Genomic DNA, 21,169 nt, shown 5'->3' with positions numbered 1-21,169 from the left:
AATCATTTGGCCCACCATTCAGACTATCTGGTAATCAGTTCTGTCACTCAGACATATATGGATAGATTAGCTCTGCCCACATTTATCAAGTATATATATACCTACTATATACCTGAGACTTTATGCAACGCAAATGAAATGATTGCGTTACTTTTTCCAGAACAAAGCCGATTAGATTTGTGTTTCGGTACTGGGGTATTGGGGCCTCCATAAAGTCCATGGCCAATATAAAAGCTAAATATGTATTTATTCATAAAAATACCTATAGGTTTACAAAATATATTTTGTATTAAAGCGCGACAAAGCTAGAACAAAGTGTGAATTTAAATTGTACCGGTGAATAATTTAAGATTTGATTTGATATCCTATTAAAATATTGGAACCAATCAATAAATCCATTGGTCTAGATGAAGCCTGTGATGCCATTCCGTATTTTAATCTCTCGTGCTATATAGCAGGCGAAGATGACGCCAAAGAACTGAAAGAAAACGAGAGAAGTTTAATACGAATAATATACATATAGATTGTATATATTGAGTACAGTGAACTCACCTGTATGACGGCAATGACAACGCCAGCTGCACCCAAACTGACCGCATGATCGGCTATATAGTTGGAAAATCCGCTCAAGCAGCCCAGATGGTGGTTCCTATTGGGATCGTTATTATTCGCCAGGCAGCTAAAGGTGCCAATGGTGCCATACGGTATTTTGCAGCACGACAATGGCAATTGATTATCTTTGAGATGATCGGTCCAGTCGGTGGCATTGTTAATGCCACAGCAGTCGAAGTTGCGCTGGACAATGTCCCACAGCTCTGTCACACCATTTACTGGCGTATTCGAGTAGCTACTCATTGATTGATTTAGCCTGGTATCAATCAAATTGTATGCATCATTGCGCAGCACATAGCCACTGATGCCCGCCGCCAGTTCCAAAATGAAGATGATGAACAGCATTATCGAGAAGCTGAGAATCAGGCAATAGTTCTCCTTCAATGCACCCCAGCAGCCAAAGAACGTGATCACAATGATAAACGATCCAATCACTATCAAAAATGTTGGTATCGAAAAGAATTTGCCGACCAAAAAGTCCTCATAGTCATTGAAAACGGCGCCAACGCCAGCCCCAACAGCTATAAGTATAATGCCAGTGATCTGTCAATAAAATAAATATTTTTGAATTAAATGATATTTTTCATATGCATATAAATATTGAACATTAATTTCAATTAATTTAAAAAAATATATATGTATAAATATATGTATTACAAATTATATGAATAAATATTTAATAAATTAATAAGAATAAAGTAGGAATATATACACCTACTTCTTTAAAAAATAAATAATTATGATTTTTAGCTTCAAAAAATCAACGATATATCAATATATTTTTATTTTTCAATATTCCGATTGTAATATCTTACGTTTATTTATTAAATACTTAAAATTTATTTCTGAAATTGTTCAAATATTATTTTCTTTAATTAAAGTAAAAGTTCAATTACATTGATTTTTAGACTCATTCACGAAAGTGAAATGAGTATATTTGTTCTATGCAATGTCTGGCCGTCTGTCCATACATATACTCGTGTATCGAATTATAATATTAAGATTTGTATGACAAATTGCAAAATGCATTTTCCGGTATCTCAAAAATATAGTACAGTCGAGTCTCGATATTTCTTATAATGTAGCTACATCGAAAATCGCGATAAATCGAACAAAATTCTATCCCCTTGGAAGGTATTCGTTTTCTCTTGCCATTTCGAATTATCGGGATTCTACTGTAGTTGAAGTGATAAGGAGGATATATCCCGCGTTGCAAATTGGAAAAATTTTAGCGTCCAATTGTATTATGCAAAATTATATTTTAAGTGGGTTCAGTAGGGTGAACAATGTATCACGCAGTCGGTTGCGCCCGATTGCAACGCTTTTAATGCAAGTTTTTTTTAATGCAATTTAATTATTATTATTATTTTTTTTTTTTTTAATTTTAATTCATTAATAGAATGAAACCTATAAATATTCCAAGTGTTGACTCATAAATATTTCTAGCAGCCCATCAGAGTATAGACAATAGATAACATATGTTTCTTATCTTAATTACTTAAACCAAAAATTTGTCAGTGTCTGAATTTATCGAACAAAATGTGAATATTATAAATATGTGAGTATATACGTGAATATATATTGGAAAGCGTAAAAGTAATGTTAAAAAATGTAATGTAAAAAAAAAAAAAAAAAAAAAAAATAAAATAAAAATAGAAAATATTAATTTTTTATTGTTTCAACTAGAACAAGCTTTGCGGCTATATGTTAGTTGTATATAATATACGCTCCAGCACTGCCTATCTAATCTATATATATATATATATATATATATATTCGTAGATAGTCGAACTAATTCCCGTTGGACTATGAACTAATGTAAATTCTATTGTAACTAATGATGAGTCAGACTCATTATTAACTTGTTTTGCGACTTACCAAAAAGATCAGATTAAATCCAAAAAGTGTGTATTTCACAGCATTTGCGCTGCCCGTTAGTAGCGACATGTTTACGGTTTTCTAAACACTCTGAAAGCAAGAAATATATATATATATATAGTGTTATTGGAAGCGGAAGATAATGCCCATTATCTATACCCACAATAATTGAACAAACAACAAATATGCACAACCGTCTAGTAGTAAAGACAAAACGTTAATAAATGGCGCTCAACAAGAAAACGAAGTCAGCATTTGTTTCTTTCCATTATTTCTAATCAGAGCACAAAAAAAGCTGGAAATAAAATACATACAGCAAAATAGAAAAATAAAATTGCGTTGTCTTATCGGTAAATGATATGGCAAACACTTTGTTTAAGCCAAATGTGGTCAGTGAGCGAATGACTCTTGTTGCTGTTGTTGTTGTTATTGTTGTTGCTGCTGTTGAGACAAGATAAACCCCATTTGGGGGCGATTAGATAAGGCACTTAATAGCATAAGCTAAGCAAATTGTTGTATATATTCAAACACATATAATATATACATTGATGCATTTATATGCTTAGTTTGTTGCATGTTAAGTATACGCCAGAGAGAGCAGAATTCATGGGAAATTAAAAAAAAAAAAGCAATGTAGCAAGTAAGCATTATTTATAATTAGGTATACTAGTATATGTATTTATAACAGAAATTAAATTAATATATATTTTTTTAAATTATTATTTAAATTATTTACCAATGTAAAAAAAAAAAGAAGAAATAATAATAATAAATAAAGATCAAATATAGTTGAGATATAACGAGATATTAAGATAAATTGAAATTAATCAATTATATTTAACTTAAATTTTTTTATTTATTTTTTTCATATTTATTTATTGCTCATGGAAATTGTTATTATTGTTTCGTTTATGATTATTTTGCAATTTCTTTTCTTTGTAAACACAAACAAATTAACTTTTTTTGAGCGCCTACAGGTGATAATTCATAATTAAATATATTTCTGTGCATATACATTTCTGTAATTATTTAATACATTAAATTAGTATTTTTATTTTTTGAATAACAATACAAAAATTAAATTCTTATAAAGAGACAAAAAATTTGTTAAATTTTAATACAAATATAAATATTAATAACACAAAATTGTTAAACTCAAACACAATAAATTAAATCATTGCAAAGTAAATAACTTTGTTATAAAAGTATTACTTCTTAAAATATTATTATATTATTTTAAATAATTTTTGCTACACGTTTGCAAAAGTTCAAGGTAAAAGATGAAAGTCAAAGCAGTTATTTTTGTAAATCGTCAAAATTCTTTATTTATTATATAGCGTATATTTATTTCAGAGCGTGGTAATGTATATTATTATATATACAAAAATATATTTATAAAAATTATATTATATATACAAAAATATATTTATTAAAATATATTTGTACAACTCTCAAAAGTCTGTTCATAGATACATTAATCTCTATCATAAAAGCTTTCGCCGTGAGAGTTGGCTTATCGAAATTTATAGAAGCATTGAACACCTGAGCACAATTTCAATGCTAGTTCATAAATAAGTTCTGTGTATATACAGACGATGTAGGCTTGTATAACGACTGTTTTTATTTCGCAATAATGATAGTTATCTGATTAGGCCCATATGAGTCATGCCGGCTGAATCATCAAATGATTGGCATATAAATTTACAGATATATTTTAAAATCAAAACTTGCGTTCAAGAAATCTTTTAAATTTAGATTTTGATTCAATTGGTTATGCATAATATTTGTAGTTTATTTCGCTGTGAGAAGTTCTCGACACCCGTTGCTATATAGTATATTTACTCACTTCTCTGTCAGCCGGCAAACAGCTCGTTACAAGTAACTGGCGTAGGTAACAACGTTTCGAATACAACTGAGCGGCCCCTTCAGCCTTCACGTATTAAAAATCACATTGACGTGTGCCGTTTCTACACCCAGACATATCTATATATACGCCACACATATATATATATAACATATATATTTATACACATGCACACATGTATATACAGACGCATCTGTTTACCTACATATGTAGATGGTCGCAGTGGCGAAAAGATAAAAAACGTTTGCACGAATGGTCGACGTACTTGGTGAAATTATAACTATAGCATTAAAATGGTTGCGAAAGCGTTGACCCGACTGTGAAATATCCTGTAATTTATATTGGGTATAGGCGAGCGAATATTTAGTTCAAATGATACGAATATCGGTCTGGATTTGCTTAGCTAGTATATTAATTTTATATATTTGATGTAACTGTATAACAGTTATAGATGTTTATATAATATATATTTAGATAAAAACTATATAAACATTCGGATATAGCTGCAATGCATGTGTGGAAACCCTTAAAGAGCGCGAAACCTTTCACAGCATTATACTTTGCATATACGGTGCATATGCGTAATATTTACTTTAGAAATTATATAAATAATACATCAGTAAACAATAAGTTTCTTATATAAAAAAAATTCAGCAAAAAAAAAAAAAAAAAAAATTATATGGGTTTTTAAATAAACAAAAATATTGCAGCTGTTCTAAATATACAATTTTAAATTAAATTATACTTTACTTTATTCAAACTTATACTCTTGAAACAATACACAAAAATAACCACATTATTCATTCAGAAAATATTTATTTTTATTTTAAAAATAATAAATCGAAATGTAGCATAAAAAACTTTACAAAAAACACAAGCTAAATTTTACATTTTTTTTGTTCGTGTGCGAAATAATTTGCATTTTAAAATGATTGTATAAATGATATATATTGTCGCATAGGCAAATTACAAAACTTAAAAACTATTAAAGAATATATATGAGTATCATTTGTTATTATAATATTTATATGAATTGATTTGGGAATCTTTCAATGTAAGACAGTGGGTTAGTTAAGTTAGTGGGGAGAGGCGGAGCCGGAGATAGAGGCGTAGGCTCTGGCATAGTTTAATACTTGAATTTTGATGTTTATGCCGAAATGTGTTTTTACAGTATTGGAAATATATAAAGATTAGAAATATATATGCATGTATGTGTATGAATGCGAAAGGAACTGCTTAGAAAAATTGCACGCATCAAATATTTAAGTTAGTTAGTTAATATATTTCTATCTCACTTTCAATAGATATTTGCCAATCGCCAGTAATTTGATTGAAATTTTTGTAAACACGTGAAAAATTTCAAAAATTACCAGATTTATTCACATAAAATTGGCATCGCATAGTGCCTTGTAAAAAAGCATTTGTATAAATCAGTTAGTTAGTCTCTTAATTATGTTTTTAGTAGTTTTCTTTTATATCCTTCGTTGCTTCGTTCATTCAGCTAGTGCTTAAGGTGACTGATAGTCCTGGTATGAGCTCTTCTAATTATTTTCTATCCTTGCCATGGCGATCCCGCTGATGCTTTGTGGCCGCAATTGTCGTTGTGGTCAGGCTATGCACATGATGCTGAGGCTGATGCTGTCCTCCATGGTGTTTGCTGCTACTATGCTGCTGCTGCTGCTGATGATGATTGTGATGATGATGATGATGATGATGTCCATTCAGTGTGCTTTTACCGTGTCTGCAGTAGAATAGAAATGAAAATATATTAGCACAATTGTAATATATAAGTTTTCAATTCAAGTTTAATATGCTTGCTACTGGTTTTTATACATATATATAACATATCCTTTTAGAGAGAGTATACCAATGTGCTACTTCCACTACGTAGTTCCAGTTTAGAAATATAGAGTAGAGCGAGCGATGTTGATGTTTATTTGTTTGCAGTTCATTTCCAATTTCATTGATGATAGATTTTATAGATTGTATTTGTTTTTTTTTTTTTCCAGCAACATGTTCATAGTCAGTGTTTAGAATTGATACTAAAAGTATAGTTTCAGCGTGCTACTAGGGTGTGAGCAGACTATTATAGTAAATATTTTCTTTTAAATACTTTTTTGGTTTTAGATTCATGCAGTTTAGTAGTTGATTAAGATATATACTAAAAACAATTCTTGTTAAGCTACTATAGAGACCGAACATTTTACTGACGATCGGCAACAAAAGAGTTGTTAACTGTAAAATTTAGCTTTGCTCCGTGCAAAATATTAAAAATATTTAAATATTTAATTTCCTATATGATACTTTTTTTTACATAGTATTTGTGTATTGATATGATTTAAACCTCTTAAAGCCCGAACTTCTTAAAAGTCTTTTTGATTCTCTTTAAAAATGTTATATCAAATCTCCCAAAGTTTAGTTTTATTTTTTAATTTATCCCCAGAATTATTTATATGAGAATAAATCAATATCCTCGAGTATTCCCTATAAAAATAAAAATATAGCTATACACGTATTTTTTATAGAAATGAAAATATTTCTCTATCTCTTCAAGTATCATTTATTATATAAAAATATAAATATATATATATATATATATATAAATATTTTTTTTTAATTATTTTTTTTTAGACCTGTGCAAAAAATAGGTAATGTTAATTTCAATTGAACTACATTTTTTTAAAATAACACCCTTATCATATCAATAAATTAAATTGAGTTAAAGCGTAAAGGAATTGAGTCTCATTAGTTTTGTTGTTTGTTGGTTTGAAAAGTTAGTTCAGCAGTACTACAGAAAGTATTCCCGGTTAGCTTCTAAGTTCCTAATGCATTCACAACATGCCAACCATTTCCTTAACTAGATAAATAAAAAAAAGTGTCAAAAATTTTGAAAATTTCGCTTACGCTGTGAAAAGTAAAAACAGAACCATTTTCATTCATTGTGTGTGTTGTGTGTGCGGGGATTTTTTTATTTCATATTTTTATTTATGTGCAAGGCGGCGTGTGCTCCAAAGTAAAATACATATATAAACCCGTCGCTTCAGCCTGCACTATCACTCCTCTTCTCTCTGTATCATTCCCTTTCACACTGTCTGTCGCCCGCTCGAGTTTTTAAGTAGTATTAGTATGGGGAAGGAACACGGGTTAGATAACTGCGCATCGTTCTTTTCGATAAATAATTTGTTTACTAAAATTCGTGTTGATTTGCGTGCTGCGTTTCGTGAGGTAAGTATCAAAAAATGCCCAGAAAAATATCAGAAATCTATATAAAGGTGGGAATATTGTTGGCGTGCATAGGTGGTTAAACGTGAGCGAAAAACTGTGACTTTGACTGTGACTGTGACTTTGACTGTGACTGTGATTGTGTGTCAGTGTCACTGCCTGTTAACTGTGACGAGATCCGGTTTGCGCCCATCCATGCGCGACTTGCTATTTGGTTTTTGTGATCTGCTCCAGCGCTGACTATGAACATGTGCAGATGCCGAAGGGCTGGTGCGTGGAGACGCTGCTGCGCACCTGCCGCATGCGCAAACGCTTTGGCCAACTGCCCAGACGTCCGGCCAGCGGACCACTGGCGTTGCCAGCAGCAATACCAGCACCGCCACCACGTCCACTGCTGCCAAAGAGCTGGGCGTGATCGTTGCTCAAATTGTGCTGATAGGGCCGCAGTTTGCTGCCAGCCAACGTGGCAGGCGCTGCGTACAGCAGATAATTGTCATAGACATGGCTAACGTTCGAGTTGCGCTTGGCCGGCAAATAGGGCAGAAAGGCAAAGCTCGAGCTGGTCGACTGGGTGCATTTCAGAGATGATTTGCGCGTTGGCTGCTTGCAGCGCAATGTCGATTGATTCGAGTAGCTGGCCGCCTGTGGTATCATCTCCAGCTTAATGCGATGCTCGTAGGCGGCAGTGGGCGTGGCAGTGGTACGTATGGGCACGGGCAATAGCGAACGTTTGCGTTTGCGACGCGGCGGCGGCAATGGCAGCGGCAATGCTTGTTCTGTAGGCTTTACTGTTGTTGTAGTTGTTGTTGTTGCTGTTGCTGTTGCCCCATCATCGATGCTGGCATAGTCGGTATCCTCGGCGGTTTGTGTATTGGCTAAATTCGTTACGTATACGTACGTCAGTTCGTTGTGCGGTGTTGTTGTGGTTGTTGTTGTGCTGCTGATTGGTGCCGTAGCTGTTGCTGTTGCTGTTGTTGCTGTCGCTTGTGCTGTTGCTGTTGTTGATTTGTGCACTGTTGTGGATTTTGTTGTTGCTTTAGCAGTTGCTGCTGTTGCTGCTGTGGACTTTCTATGTGCGGACATTGATGTGTCGTGATTGTGGCTGCTGCTGCTGCTGCGACTGCTTTTGCTCGACTTGTGCGCAGCTGCGCTCGGCTCACTGTGTCTGGAGCGACTGGAGTGACCTGTGTGTGGAATGGCAACGGCATTAAATGAGTGACAATTCAATGTACGAGCAGAGAGTTAGAATCATCTAAAATTTAACTCGACTGAACTACTGACTGTTAGCTGAAGGTTTAGACTAACTGTGTAGGTGTTGTTGTGGGTGTGGCCGTGTGTATATTGTGCGACTGTGTGCTACAGTGTGTGATGTGTTCTGGTGATCGACTTTTGCTGCTGGGAATGAATGACTCGTACTTGAATGTCAGCCAATTTGTAACTAAACTAAAGTTTCTATAACTTTACACTCAGCCCTTTTTTTTTTTTTTGCAACTATTGCAAAGAGAAATTAACAATTTTTTTCAACTGTTTGCCAAAACTATATATAGTTTCAAATTTAAACAATATTTTTAAATATCTAAGGCAATTTTGTTTCATTTTCATTTAAAGTAAAAAATTATAAAGTGATTTTACAAAAGAACAAATGAAATTAATGCAAATATTTGTAGTCATAATTAAATAAAAATAAATTTGTTTAAATCAAATAAAAATATTAAGAAAAATTGATAAAAGAATTTAATATTTTTTTGTATTTTATAACTCTGTATATAATTTACAATAAAATTTTTTTTTTCATTATATTTTATTTATTTGTCGATTTGTATATTATTTCCAATATTTTTATTTTCAATTATATTTCGATTTCAATGCGTTTTTGTATTTTTTTAGTCCATCATAATAATACATTTTGAATTTCGTTCTACAAATATTTGCTTGGATTCGTTTATTTAATTTTGTTGGTTAATTCATATTAGCTATTTATGTTGATTGAGTTAAGCAGATATAAGAAAAAATAATAAATTCAACAAACTAAACTTTTTTTTGTAAATTTTCATATTAAAAAAAAAATATACGATCGAAACACTTCATAGAAGCTACCTGTATTCACAAAAAATCTATTCCCCTTTAAATTAAGCCGAATTGAATTCGCTTTCATTCCCAGCTCTGCAGTATAGTGTATGTATAAAAACAAGTGCCGCAATAGCAAAAGTTAGCAATAGCCTTGAGCTTTTCACTTGATCTTAGCTACTTCATCAAGCTATGATCTATTGCTTTGTGCAGCTTAGTTTTCGTATTGGATGCTGTGTTCGCCGCTTGAGGCGGCTGTGGCTAACCTAAAGCGTTTGTTCAGCCGAATCGGCTGTGTGGCACCCATTATGAGCAAGCCCAAAACAAGTAACTCTGCAATAGACACACATGCATATAGTACAGCAAATAGATTAGGGCAAAGCAAACAAAGAAGGCATATTAGGCATTGTTGTCTTCGACTCGAGCAGTGGACTTACCACGCGAACGTGTTAGCTCATCTCGCTGCCTCTCAGAGCCCCGTGCTCGCTCTCGCTCCTTCTCTCGCTCGCTGGTGCGCTGCGAGCTGCTGGGGCGTGGACGACCCTCTTCGGTGACGCGCATGGAGCGCAACAGTCGACTGCCCGGGGCAGAGCCCGAACTGTGCTTGGTCGAGTGCTCGCCGCCGTGCTCCTTCTCGCGATGGCGGCTGTGGTGGTGCGAGCGCTTGCTCTCCACTGCCGCCGCCGAACTGGAGCTGCTGCGTAGCTTGCTGCTGCTGCCGCTCGGTTTGTTGCCGCTACTGCTCTGCCTGGACGAACGATGCTCGGCTGGCTCGTGGCGTGTCTTCTCGCGCTTGGGCGTGCGCATGCGCAAGCGCTCTACGCGCTGTTTGCTCATTTGCTCATCCGAGGAGCCGCCGCCGTGGGTCATCGACTCACGCGAACTGGAACGCGAACGATCGCGCGGACAGCACTCGATTGACGACTGAGACGAGCTGCGTGCTCGCGTCGGCGACGGCGTCGATTGCCGGGAATTGCGTCGCGCCTCCGAGGCGAAGGTGCCGCGAGTGACACTCAATGCCTTGGTGGCATCGGCCTTGACCCTCTCATCGATGGTGGCCAAGGGCTTGGCGCTGCGCCTCTGCAGCGAGCACGAACGACGTCGCTGATCCTTGAAAGCGGCCTCATCGGAGAGGGCCTAAAAAAAATAGCACAGATTAAGTTACAAACATTGCAATAGTTAATCTACGAACAGAAACTCACTTTCATTGTCTGATCAGCGTTGCGTGTCATCTCGCTGAGTATTTGCGCATCGCGCTGCAAATCCGTTTTACGCTCGTAGCAGCCCGGCGACGGCGACGGCGACTTGACCCTAAACGTTGTGGTCAGCTCGTTGGCTATGTTCTCATAGCAGTGCTCCTCTTCTTCCTGCTGCTCATTCTCCTCCTCCTGCTCAGCTAATTCATGATTGTCGTAGACGTTGTTGCCATCATCGTTGGCCTGCGGACTGTGCCGCAGTAAATCGGGTCGATCGTTCAATAGTTGCCACTTGGTTGTGGTTGTTGTTGTTGTAGTTGTTATTGCTGATGGATTCGTTGCCTCCTCGGCGTGGCTCTGCTTGCTGCGCGTGGGCAGCGTGCGTCGTGGATTACTGGGCGTGGCCTGCAGCTTATTGCCGCTCTGCGTGGTCATCGGCGAATGTTGTACACCAAAATAGGAGAGCTCATGCTCCCGCAACTTGCGTGCGCCGCGTGCTTCGCGAACAATCTTAAGAGACTCGCTGCCCGACTCATTGTCTCCATTGTCCGTGTGTACATGTGCTGGTAACTGTTGGGGCTGTGGTTGTGGCTGCACCAGCAGCGTACGTGGCTTGGCCACCGGCACCAGCTGCCCGATGCGCAGCGTGGGCGGTGTGGGCTTCGGCTTCTGCAGCCGCGGCGCATGCAACGCGATGCTCATCACATTCGACTTGGGCAGATCTGCGAACAGAACAGAGAGGATATATATATATATATATTAGCATTGATGCTTGAAGCTTTACTCAAGCTGCCTGAGCCCTACTCGCTAAGTAAACTCCTCTACCTGAACTCGGCAATGTGCCAATCCCTTTACCTGTGCGCTGCAGCGTTTGCTCTTGCGCCTCGATTTTCCAGATGGTGCGCTTGGCCTTTAGCCGGCTCCAGCTGCTCGAATACTCGGTGCCCTTGAGCACCACATCCTCGGGCGAGGAGCTGCACTGTGTGCCGTCGCCGCTATCACTGTTGTTGTTGTTGTTGCTGTTCTCACGAAAATAGCGCTTAACCTCCTCATCGGCGCTGTCCTCCTCCTGCTCGGCGGCATCATAGAGCCTACGCAGCTGTGTCAGCTGCTGGCTCACTGGGATTTGCGTATTGCCCAAGAGCTTGAGACGAGGCGGTGCGAGCGGCGTGCGAGGCAGCGAGTCGTACAGTGTGCTCCCGAATAGATCACTGCTGCTGATCGATGTGGTCGAGGTGCGGCGACTGCCCTCCTCCTGATAGCTGTGCGAGCGCAACATGGGCGTCGGCACCACAATCGTGGGCTGTATCAGAGCGGACTCGATCGAGGCAATGCTCAATCGACGCATTGCCTCATCGAATTCACTTGCCGATCGCATGGTTTTCATTATCAACGATGTCGACTTGAGGCCTTCGTCCAGGATGCGCTGATGGGCGCGCAGGTCCTGCAGCAGCAGTTCCTGTGCGCTACTGCGACGACGACCTGCATGGGGGAAATGTGCGAGAAAAATGTTGTTGGTGTTGCTTTTTGTTGTTGTTGTTGGTTTTTTTTCTGTTTGTATGAATTGCTCTCGGATTAGCCAGCAGTGTTGGGCGGAATTAATTTTGTGATAATCATGACTAAATATAAGAGTTGTTTTTGTTAAATATTTAAAAAGAGATCAATTGAATGATTTATTGATATAAATAAATTAAATTATTATATAATATAATATTCTCGATCATTTCAGTATTTTTTAAGTTTGAAATTTTTATTTAGGTTAAGTATTCGTTTTACGTTGATTTAAAACTTGTTTAAGTTAAAATGTAAAATGGTCACTATTTGATCAAAAATAGTAGTAATCAGATTACTTTATTAAAATAATGTAAAATAATATTTTTCATTAAAACACAAACTCTAAAAGAGTATTTTAATTACTAAGGGAACTTTAAATAAAACTGTTAAATTCAATAAATTGTTTACATTTTTACATATTGTTTTTGAAACTTAAAATTCTTTAAATAAATTGGAATACTAATTAGAAGTTTTAAAAAGACTTTTGAATTATAAAAAATTATTAATTGAATAGTAAATTCTGCAAAATTATAATAAGTTAAAAAAGTTTTTTTTTTTTAGATATTTTTGTTTTAATTTTTTGGTTTTTAAATTATCCGTTTTATTTGTTATTTAAATTTAAAAATTTCTGTCTACGTTTTGAAAATAGCAACAAAGCTTTAACTATTGTAAATTATGAAACAAGAATATTTATTAATATTAAATATCAATTTACGTAAATGTATATTTTAATTAATACTTATTGCTCATTCTTGAAAAAGTAAATAAATAATTTATTATAATACTGATTAAAGTTTTGTTTACATATTTTATTTGCATTTTAGGTACAACTTAGCTATTCAGTCATGATATATCATCGAGTCAAATTAGTTTTCATATGTGAATTGATACATTCCAACACTGGTTAGCAAATGAATGTATGTATTTGTGTTTGTTTTAGGTTAGGATAGTGAGTTAAGTTAATTGGCTTAGTGCGAAAGAGAAGCAGCGACATAGAGACATGCATTACGATATCAAGACTAAACAAATTGAGAATCAAGTAGAGGAGTTTACAACTAAACCGCATAGACAAAACAAAACAAAATACAAGACACTAGAAAATACAGGCACAGCAGCAACAGCTAGGCTATACATAGTTAATCGTACAATTTTCTACAACTAAATACCCACCTGTTTCAGTCCACTCCTCGGCGCCCAGATTCACATTGATCTTGGTCGAATAGCCATTTCCAGCTGGCGAAGGCTGCTGCTTCTCGAATTGCCTCTGCTCCACGATTCGGACTCGTTCGGCCACCGATTTGGTGGTTATTGGTGATTCGACAGGGGCTACGGGTGAAATCGAAATGGAATTAGTTAGATCTTGGTTTATTAAAGTCTTTGAGATAAATTTTGAAATTTACGCAAACTTTGGTTATTTGATTAAATTGTTTAGATAGGAGGAAACATCTTATTAATTAATTTATAGTTAATGCTCATACATAAATTTGTTTTTCAGAATTAATTATTTGGAAACTTTAATTAGATTATTATCTTTAAATGTTTTACTAATTGATGGCAACAAAAAAGCTTAAGATTTAATTAAATTGTATGTTTATGATTTAGTTGATTGGATAAGGTATATAGATAGTTTTTATAATTTGATAGATTGATTTTCATTTTTAGTTTAGGATTTTTAGATTTATATGGTTGCTCAATCGCAGTGAGTGTTGGAAAAAATGAGAATTAGTAAGTTAAAATTTTAATTTATGGCAATCGATTCAAACTAATAATAAATTAATTTGAAGCTTGTTGAAATTTCTAAATGCTTTGGCAGCACTCCTAAAATACATTGAATTGAATTTCTAAACCAAAGAGATTTTCTTTTCGCGAAGTTTTCACGTGTGGATTTGACTCTCATATAAAAGCCAACTCGCTTAAGTGGCTCTTATAATTAAACTCTAACTAGTTCAAGCTCACCATTATCACGACTTGGCGGACTGCTCTCACGATTCTCGCTCTTGATGGCGGCTGGAACACTCCAGAGCGCATCAGCGCTCTCGATATTCTCGCCCAGATGATAGGGTTTCGGTTTGACTGGCTTGTTCTTCAATATGCCCCGTATATTGGCCAGTTCGTCTGTTTCATTGTCGGTTGTATCCACACCGCTGGTGGAGGTGTAGCTGTGCCGCGACGTGGAGCTCGTTGTCTCCAGCAAGCTGTAGCGTGGCTCCACTAATGGTTTCGTTATGACTGTCACCTGGGTGCCGGCCACCGGTTGGGTGACCAGTTCTGGCGGCTCCATTAGTGTGGCGCGATAGGCTACTGTGGTGGAGGCTATAGTTTTGGCTCGCACTGTGGGATCGTCGCCAAAGTGGGTGACATTGTTGCTGGAGCTGTTGTTAGTGGTGGTGGTGGTGCTGCCGCTATTGCTGGTGGTGGTGGTGGTCGTGCTGCTTACACTGGCCGACTTCACCAGGCTCTGCAGCGGTCCACTGGCGGTGCGTCGACGCCGACGAAAGTTTTGCGTGGGTGGCGGCTTGCCATCAGTTTCCACAATATTAACGCGGCCCGATTCGGCAGCAAAGTGCACTTCTGTTTTACAGAACTCAACTCGTTTCTGAGCGCTGCTGCGTTGCAACTGGCTGGAGCTGTTGTTGTTGCTGCCGCCATTTATGGTATCGCCATTAACATGCACCTGCAAATGGAAATCAAAATCAATAAATTATGTCCAATGAACAAATGTAAAACACGGGTCAATGTAAAAACACGTTGAAATATTAAAGAAATTTAAATAGCTTTCTGTCTGTGCTAATTATCGATAACTTAATACAATTGAAAGGTATGGTATTTTTCTATGTGGAAAGCAAAAATTCAAAAAAGAAATTTAAATGGCTCCAATTCATACCATTTATCGATAATCAAATCAAATTGGAATGTGTGGTATTTCTGCTCGGTCGATTGCAAATACTTTGTGGAAGATATTTAAAAATATATCGGTAAGCTATTTTACTTACTCAATTTAAACTGCATTAAATGTATGCCTATGCTCAAATTGCTCAAATGGAAGAAGTACTATTGCCAATTAAACGAGCAACCCAAAAATTAATAATGGAATTATTAATCTTATGGCTGTTGAAATTTGTTCTAATATATAAATTGTGCAAAATACTGCTCTCAATTATTTAGTCTATATGACACATCGTCTCATAGAAAAGTATTTGTCTATCGATTTTTCTCATTAGACTACCAGTTGCAGTTGTTCTTCTTCTTACTTGTGAAGTTTTTCTTATATCGCGCCAAGTTTCCTCAACAGCAATCGAATGCCGCTTGCTCAACTGCTCCGTTTCGCTGCTGATTGCCGGTTTGCCCACCTGTTGCTGTCGGCCAAAGTGTATTATTGTGGAGCCGGCTCCATTTGCAGCCGCCGTTGCGGTACGCTCCGTAGGCGACCAGTTGCCCAACTGTTCACCCGAACGACCCAAGCCGCTGTCCGTGGAGGCGTCCACACGAAAAATGCTACGATTTTCGGGCGGTGACATCTTCTCAAAGCCGTACGACTTGCGACGCGAATGCCATTCACTGGAATTGTTGTCCTTTGGCCGCTGACGCGTCTCCAGGCTGTGCGTATTGTGAACAGGCCGAAATGCGGATGGCGGCGGTGGCTCAATTGTGGCCGGCTGCCTGCTGTTGGCCTGTTGCTGGTGCGCCACGAAATCCTCCTTGTAGAGACTTTCGTCCGACAGCTTCTTCAATTTGCCGCGTATCTCTTGCAGTGAGGCGGCAGTCAAAAATGTCTCACGTTTCGTTACCTGCGGCTTACTCGAAGATTGGGATGTTTTGCCTGTTGCAGCAGCTGATGCGTCGTTTGCTGCTGCTGCTGCGGCTGCTACTGATGCGGCTGTTGTGTTTAGTATGCTGTCCAGGGCTGCCAGATCCACGTGATTGTTGCGCATGGCCGTATTTAGCCTGCGTCCGTTCTCCAGCTCCGCCCGGATGCGGGCCACACTTACCGAACTGCTGGGCAAATCCAATGGCAATGGTCTGGGTCGGGATTGTGCTTTATTGTGATAGTCCTGCGACTGAAACGAGCGACGCAGTTTGCTAACGCGTCGCCAATCGCCGCACGGCAATTCCTCCTCTCCGGTCTGCTGCTGCCAGCAATCGTTGCTGAGATCATCCGTGGATATGGAACGGGAACGCTGCAAACTGCCAAAGCTGCTGTTGTTGCTGGCGTTGTTAACTGGCAACGGTGGTGCATAAACGGACTGTGACACCTGCTGGCGACGCTGATGCCGTGCGCTGAGCCTGCAAGCAGGTAAGCAAATAATGTCGCAAATGAGCAAATTGTATTTTACAAAGATTTCCAATTGAATCTCTGGCAGCACTTACCGCAAATCTTCATCGATGGAGGTGGCATCGTCATCGTTATAATGCCGGAAACTTTCCAAATCACGACGCAGCGTTGGCGTCCCCATAGCAGCGACGTCAGCAGCACCGCCCACGCGACGTTTTTGGCTGTTGTTGCTGTTGTTGCTCTGACCATATAAGTCAGCTTGCTCGAGTCGCTGGGGCCAAGTTGATGATGTTGCTGGAGCTGCTGCTGCTGTTGCTGTTGCTGTTGCTGTTGCTGTCTGTCCAACAATTGCATGTAGGCTTATTTTGCCCGCATTTCTGTGGGTGTTGTTGTTGCCAGCTGCTCCACCCGCTCCACCCGCTGCAGTTGTTAAATTTGAATTGTTGCTGCTTTGGCTGGAAATACTCGAACTGCTTTTCTGTAAATGGCAAGCAAACAAAACAAAAATATACAGATTTTGACGCATTAGCACGACTGAGTGCACTCTGAGGGCTGAGGGGCAATGGCTGTGTCTTTCATAAGGAAGTTCTTAAAAAAAAAAAAAAACTATACGAGTGAATTTCCGCATTATAAGCTCTTAAAGTATGATTGATTATGATTGACATGACTCTTGGACTCTTGGAAAGCTGGGCAAATGGTTGAGCATATTCTGATCTTATAATAAGGAGATAGAAGTAAGTTTTTATTTTAAAAGTATGACTCAATTTTATGTACTATATACTATTTAGTTTTTATGAATGTACATGAATTATTAATAGGCTTTCCAAAGAGTTTACCATATCATCAATATAGATCATATTATCGGATATATAATCGTATATTGATCAATGAAGTTATTGTGCTTTGGGGAGAGCTCTCTTTGAATAGAAATAATTTTCTTTATTATTATATAAAAAATATTAATGAATTAATTTACATTTAAAACAATACATTTTTATAAAGCAGACATTTTTTTCCTTTTATCTTTGAGAGATTTTTGGATGGAACTATCTTCTCTACGCTTAGTAAAGAATATTAAATTAATTTTAATTTAAAACCATATTTAATCACAAAATAGATAAGCTTTAAGAGTGTATGTTTTAATTAGTCAGTTTTATACAAAATTTAAAATTAATTATACGAAATATTTTTTTTTTCAGATTAAATATTTGCGGCTGTGTAACATATTCAAAAGGTAAGTGCAGCAACTGTAGATGACTTTGATTGACAAGTAATTGAAGACCTTAAAAATGAAAAAACATAATTGTTTTATAATTCTATATAGGAATCATATTAAAGAAAAATAAGTTATTTTATTGAAATAGCAATTTCAAATATTTTTATACCATTTCATTTCAACTAATAAAATATTTCCCCCACATATCATTTCGATTCCCGCATTGTCTTCGTCTTAACGAATTTCACATAATTTACAATGAAAAGAAAGAAATTTTTGTGTCAAGATTGATGGGCATGGCACTACTTCTGGTGGGCGTTGAGTTTGGCTCGAACATCATCGCGTCTCGTCTCGTCTCCGCTTGTCTCCTCACTTTGCCCCTTTCACTAAGCTAAACACTTTTTGCTGTTCGTCTAATGACGAAGTCGCGATTCGATTCGTCGCGTCGCATCGCATTTTGCCAAGAATTTCCTTTGCGGTCATGACCCAAATGTCTGCTGGCCAAAATGGTTCGATTGCCGTTAATAAATTTGGCTTAAGTGCTAAATACTTAATTGAGTTTAGCGATTCAAAATGAAATCGATTATCGATTTGTTGCCAGGCGTTTCATTCTCGACTCACATTCGGAGCGTGGTCGTCAGGCTCTAGTCGTGATCTAATGATCTATGGCGTCTAACCAATTGCCAACCGGAATATGTCAATATGTGACACATTTAAATATGTATTATATACTATATATATAATTTATTTTCTGTATTGACGTATGCTCTGTGATCAGTTTCATTTAAAGATTTGTTATTCTGTCGAGAATATATTTTACATATTTAGTTTTAGTTTTTTTTTTTCGTCAATCAGAAAACTTAAAAGCAAGAAATATATTTTATATAGTTTTTTAACATATGCAATATATTTAATTAAAAAATATGAAGAAGCTTCATTTTTGCAGTCAATCTTGAAAGGGAAATAAATAATTAATAATGTTAATAAATAAATAATTTCTTCTTTTAATTAATTGAATTTTTCAAGCTTTTTCAACTGACATTTATATTGAAGACATACTTTTCTAATATTTTGAAAAATTGTGAGGACAAAAAGGAAATTTTATTGTATTTATATTTTATATTTATATTTATTTATATTTAAATATTGTAGATAATTCGACATATTTAATCACTGAATTATCATAGAAATCATAGAAATAATTTTTTTTTTTGCCATAAAAAAAAAAAAAAATAATTTAAATGGCTGGTATAGCAGCTCTTGGTAATGTCCAGGGTAGCTCTTCGCCAGGCTTTCCCGACTAGTGCCTTCCTAACTGTTAATACTGCTTTTTAGCTCTAGTTCCCTATTTCCTTATTTATAAATGAGATGATTTTTTTGTTTGTTTTTTTGTTTTGTTTTGGTATTTATGTAAAGATCATGATTACCAGAGAAAAAAGAGTTTTTCATGATTTCCCTAACTCGAGGTTTTCTCAAGCCAAAACAGATCGTTAGGCACCATATTCGGTCATTGCCATGGCCGGGATCGCACAAAAAGAGGAAGCAGAAAGCAACAAAATGAGAGAAAAAATTGGAAAAACAGAAGCAAAACAGAAACCGTAAAGCAAACATCGCCGCATGCTAATGAGCCGCCAAACAAGCGAATGAGAAATGACGGCCCAAAGCGGCGACAACGACGACGACTACCGCATTTGGTGGAGCCTTGGCCAGGCATAGGCATGGAGCATTGGGTCTCTGTGTTTCGCGGGATGTTGGGGATGTCTGATGGATAGTTTGGATGGCTGGGTGGCTGGATGGTTGGATGGCTGGTGGAGTGGGCGGGCGGTTAGGCACAACTTACCATTAGATTGCTCAATTTCAAACTTGGCGCTGTATCGGGTAACAAATTGTGGCCGAGTTTGTGCAAATGACCGTCGTCTCCATCGCCGCCGTCGTCGTCGTCGTCGTCGTCGTCGTCAACGTCGTCGTCTGCTTGGCCATTAATCACAACAAAATCAACATGATCATCAACCAGCTCCTGGCCATGGCCAGTGCCTGATTTTGATGGAGTCGTGCATTCGTGGACGACGCCAGCGTCGCTGCCATTATGTATGCTATACTCATCATGATGTTTGACATCATTGTCATCTTCATCATCATCATCGTTGTCATCTTCGCTCAGCTCACAAATGTCAACGCCTTGGGCGGACCGAGGCGCCCATAGCGCCATTGGCGCCATGCCGCCGCCATTGGTGGTGCTGGTGGTGGCGGTGTGCTGCTGCTGTGTGGTTGTGGTGGATGAGGAGGTGGACCAACGGGATGTGGATGATGTCTTTTGTACTGTCTGTGTGCGTATCACCTGCATGGCGCCATTGGCGGTGCGCAGCACCTCCATTTGCTTGCGCTGTGTGTGCTGTGTGCCATTCGGCTGTGAGATATTTTGGGAATCGGATATCTGCAATATCGCACGAGAGATACGGGGGGAGAGAGAGAGAAAGAGACACAGAGTGTTTGGATTTAAGTGACAGTAGGATTATGTGTATGTTGGATACAGTATTTGGACAGCAAGGTCTTAATTAATTGTATTATGATCGAGTTTCACTATTTGATTTTAATTTAGTTTGAGTAGTAAGAGTTGTTGGTATGTTTAGTAGGTCAGCCCATGTGGCCAATTGGCTTCCATAACACAGTCTAGCTAAAACTATTTTATTATGCATAAGTGTGCGCTTATTTAGCAATCATTGATCAATAATTGGAATTTTTATGACTCCATTATATTGGCATAGAAGGCCAAAAGTCGTTTATTTATTGATTTATTTAACAAAAAAATCAGTGGAAATGATTTGGAAAAGGCGAAGCTAAAAAATCATTTAACTAGAAAATTTATTTCCTTAATTTTGAATATTTATTATTTTTCAATTTATTAATTTTATTGTTATTTACAAAAAAGTATATATATTTTTCTTTTTTATATTTTATGATTTATATTTATATGTATTTTGAAAATAAATATTTTTGTAATGTACTGCATTTTGAAAAAATGTATTTGTTGGGCTCAGCAATCATCGCTTCATTGTAATTAAGAGCGGCAGTTCATAGAGTATGTTATCATGTAAGAGAATTTGTAACGGAGATCACGCTCTCCCTTTTGCGTTGTCTCTTTCACCCACGCACCGGCTCAGCTTAATCCGCCGGCTCGCGTACATTGTAATTAGTATGCAATTAACTCTTGTTTAGAGCAGATGCTGTGTTAGATTGACTATTACAAACATAGTAGCGGACAGCACGACAGCCTAGTCGCTTGCTCG

General features: G+C 37.4%; 2 protein-coding genes and 1 long non-coding RNA gene across 17 annotated transcripts in view; 1 reads left to right on the top strand and 2 right to left on the bottom strand.

Annotated features, from left to right (window-relative positions):
• Positions 1–228: 228 nt before the first annotated feature.
• Positions 229–4,439, bottom strand: LOC6576522 (CD63 antigen). Of its 2 annotated transcripts, none has more exons than XM_015165217.3 (4): positions 4,337–4,439; positions 2,491–2,580; positions 553–1,155; positions 229–478 (listed from the first exon to the last, which is right to left on the bottom strand). In XM_015165217.3, exons 2-4 carry the CDS (start codon positions 2,557–2,559, stop codon positions 404–406), a joined length of 747 nt encoding a protein of 248 aa, XP_015020703.1. In that variant the 5' UTR covers positions 2,560–2,580; positions 4,337–4,439; the 3' UTR covers positions 229–403. The 2 variants fall into 2 exon arrangements, with proteins under 2 accessions (XP_015020703.1, XP_002002511.1); XM_002002475.4 differs by lacking the exon at positions 4,337–4,439 and adding an exon at positions 2,654–2,760.
• A 1,393-nt stretch (positions 4,440–5,832) lies between these two features.
• Positions 5,833–21,169, bottom strand: part of LOC6576520 (serine-rich adhesin for platelets) — a 53,699-nt gene continuing 38,362 nt past the window's right edge. For 3 of the 10 annotated variants that reach the window (XM_015165210.3, XM_002002473.4, XM_044009081.1), the window contains 10 exons: positions 19,723–20,316; positions 16,762–17,144; positions 15,645–16,677; positions 14,350–15,067; positions 13,564–13,719; positions 11,695–12,321; positions 10,846–11,561; positions 10,081–10,780; positions 7,259–8,760; positions 6,007–6,095 (listed from right to left, as the gene is read on the bottom strand). In XM_015165210.3, coding sequence (XP_015020696.1) covers positions 7,817–8,760; positions 10,081–10,780; positions 10,846–11,561; positions 11,695–12,321; positions 13,564–13,719; positions 14,350–15,067; positions 15,645–16,677; positions 16,762–17,144; positions 19,723–20,316 — 5,871 coding nt within the window. In that variant the 3' untranslated portion in view covers positions 6,007–6,095; positions 7,259–7,816. Of the gene's footprint in view, positions 6,096–7,258; positions 8,761–9,909; positions 9,977–10,080; positions 10,781–10,845; positions 11,562–11,694; positions 12,322–13,563; positions 13,720–14,349; positions 15,068–15,644; positions 16,678–16,761; positions 17,145–19,722; positions 20,317–21,169 lie in introns of those variants that run through there. The other 7 variants (XM_044009083.1, XM_044009086.1, XM_044009089.1 and 4 more) reach the window with 7 other exon arrangements.
• Positions 16,595–21,169, top strand: part of LOC26528164 — a 110,005-nt gene continuing 105,430 nt past the window's right edge. For all 5 annotated transcript variants that reach the window (XR_006357272.1, XR_006357269.1, XR_006357271.1 and 2 more), the window contains exons 1-3: positions 16,595–16,687; positions 16,755–17,400; positions 17,866–17,900. This is a non-coding gene — a long non-coding RNA (uncharacterized LOC26528164). The remainder of the gene's footprint in view (positions 16,688–16,754; positions 17,401–17,865; positions 17,901–21,169) is intronic.

This window comes from Drosophila mojavensis, unplaced genomic scaffold (assembly GCF_018153725.1).
Source record: "Drosophila mojavensis isolate 15081-1352.22 unplaced genomic scaffold, ASM1815372v1 contig_36, whole genome shotgun sequence".
Taxonomy (NCBI): Eukaryota; Metazoa; Arthropoda; class Insecta; order Diptera; family Drosophilidae; genus Drosophila; species Drosophila mojavensis.
Note: the sequence above shows the minus strand (reverse complement) of the source record. Positions and strands in the feature narration are given on the sequence as shown.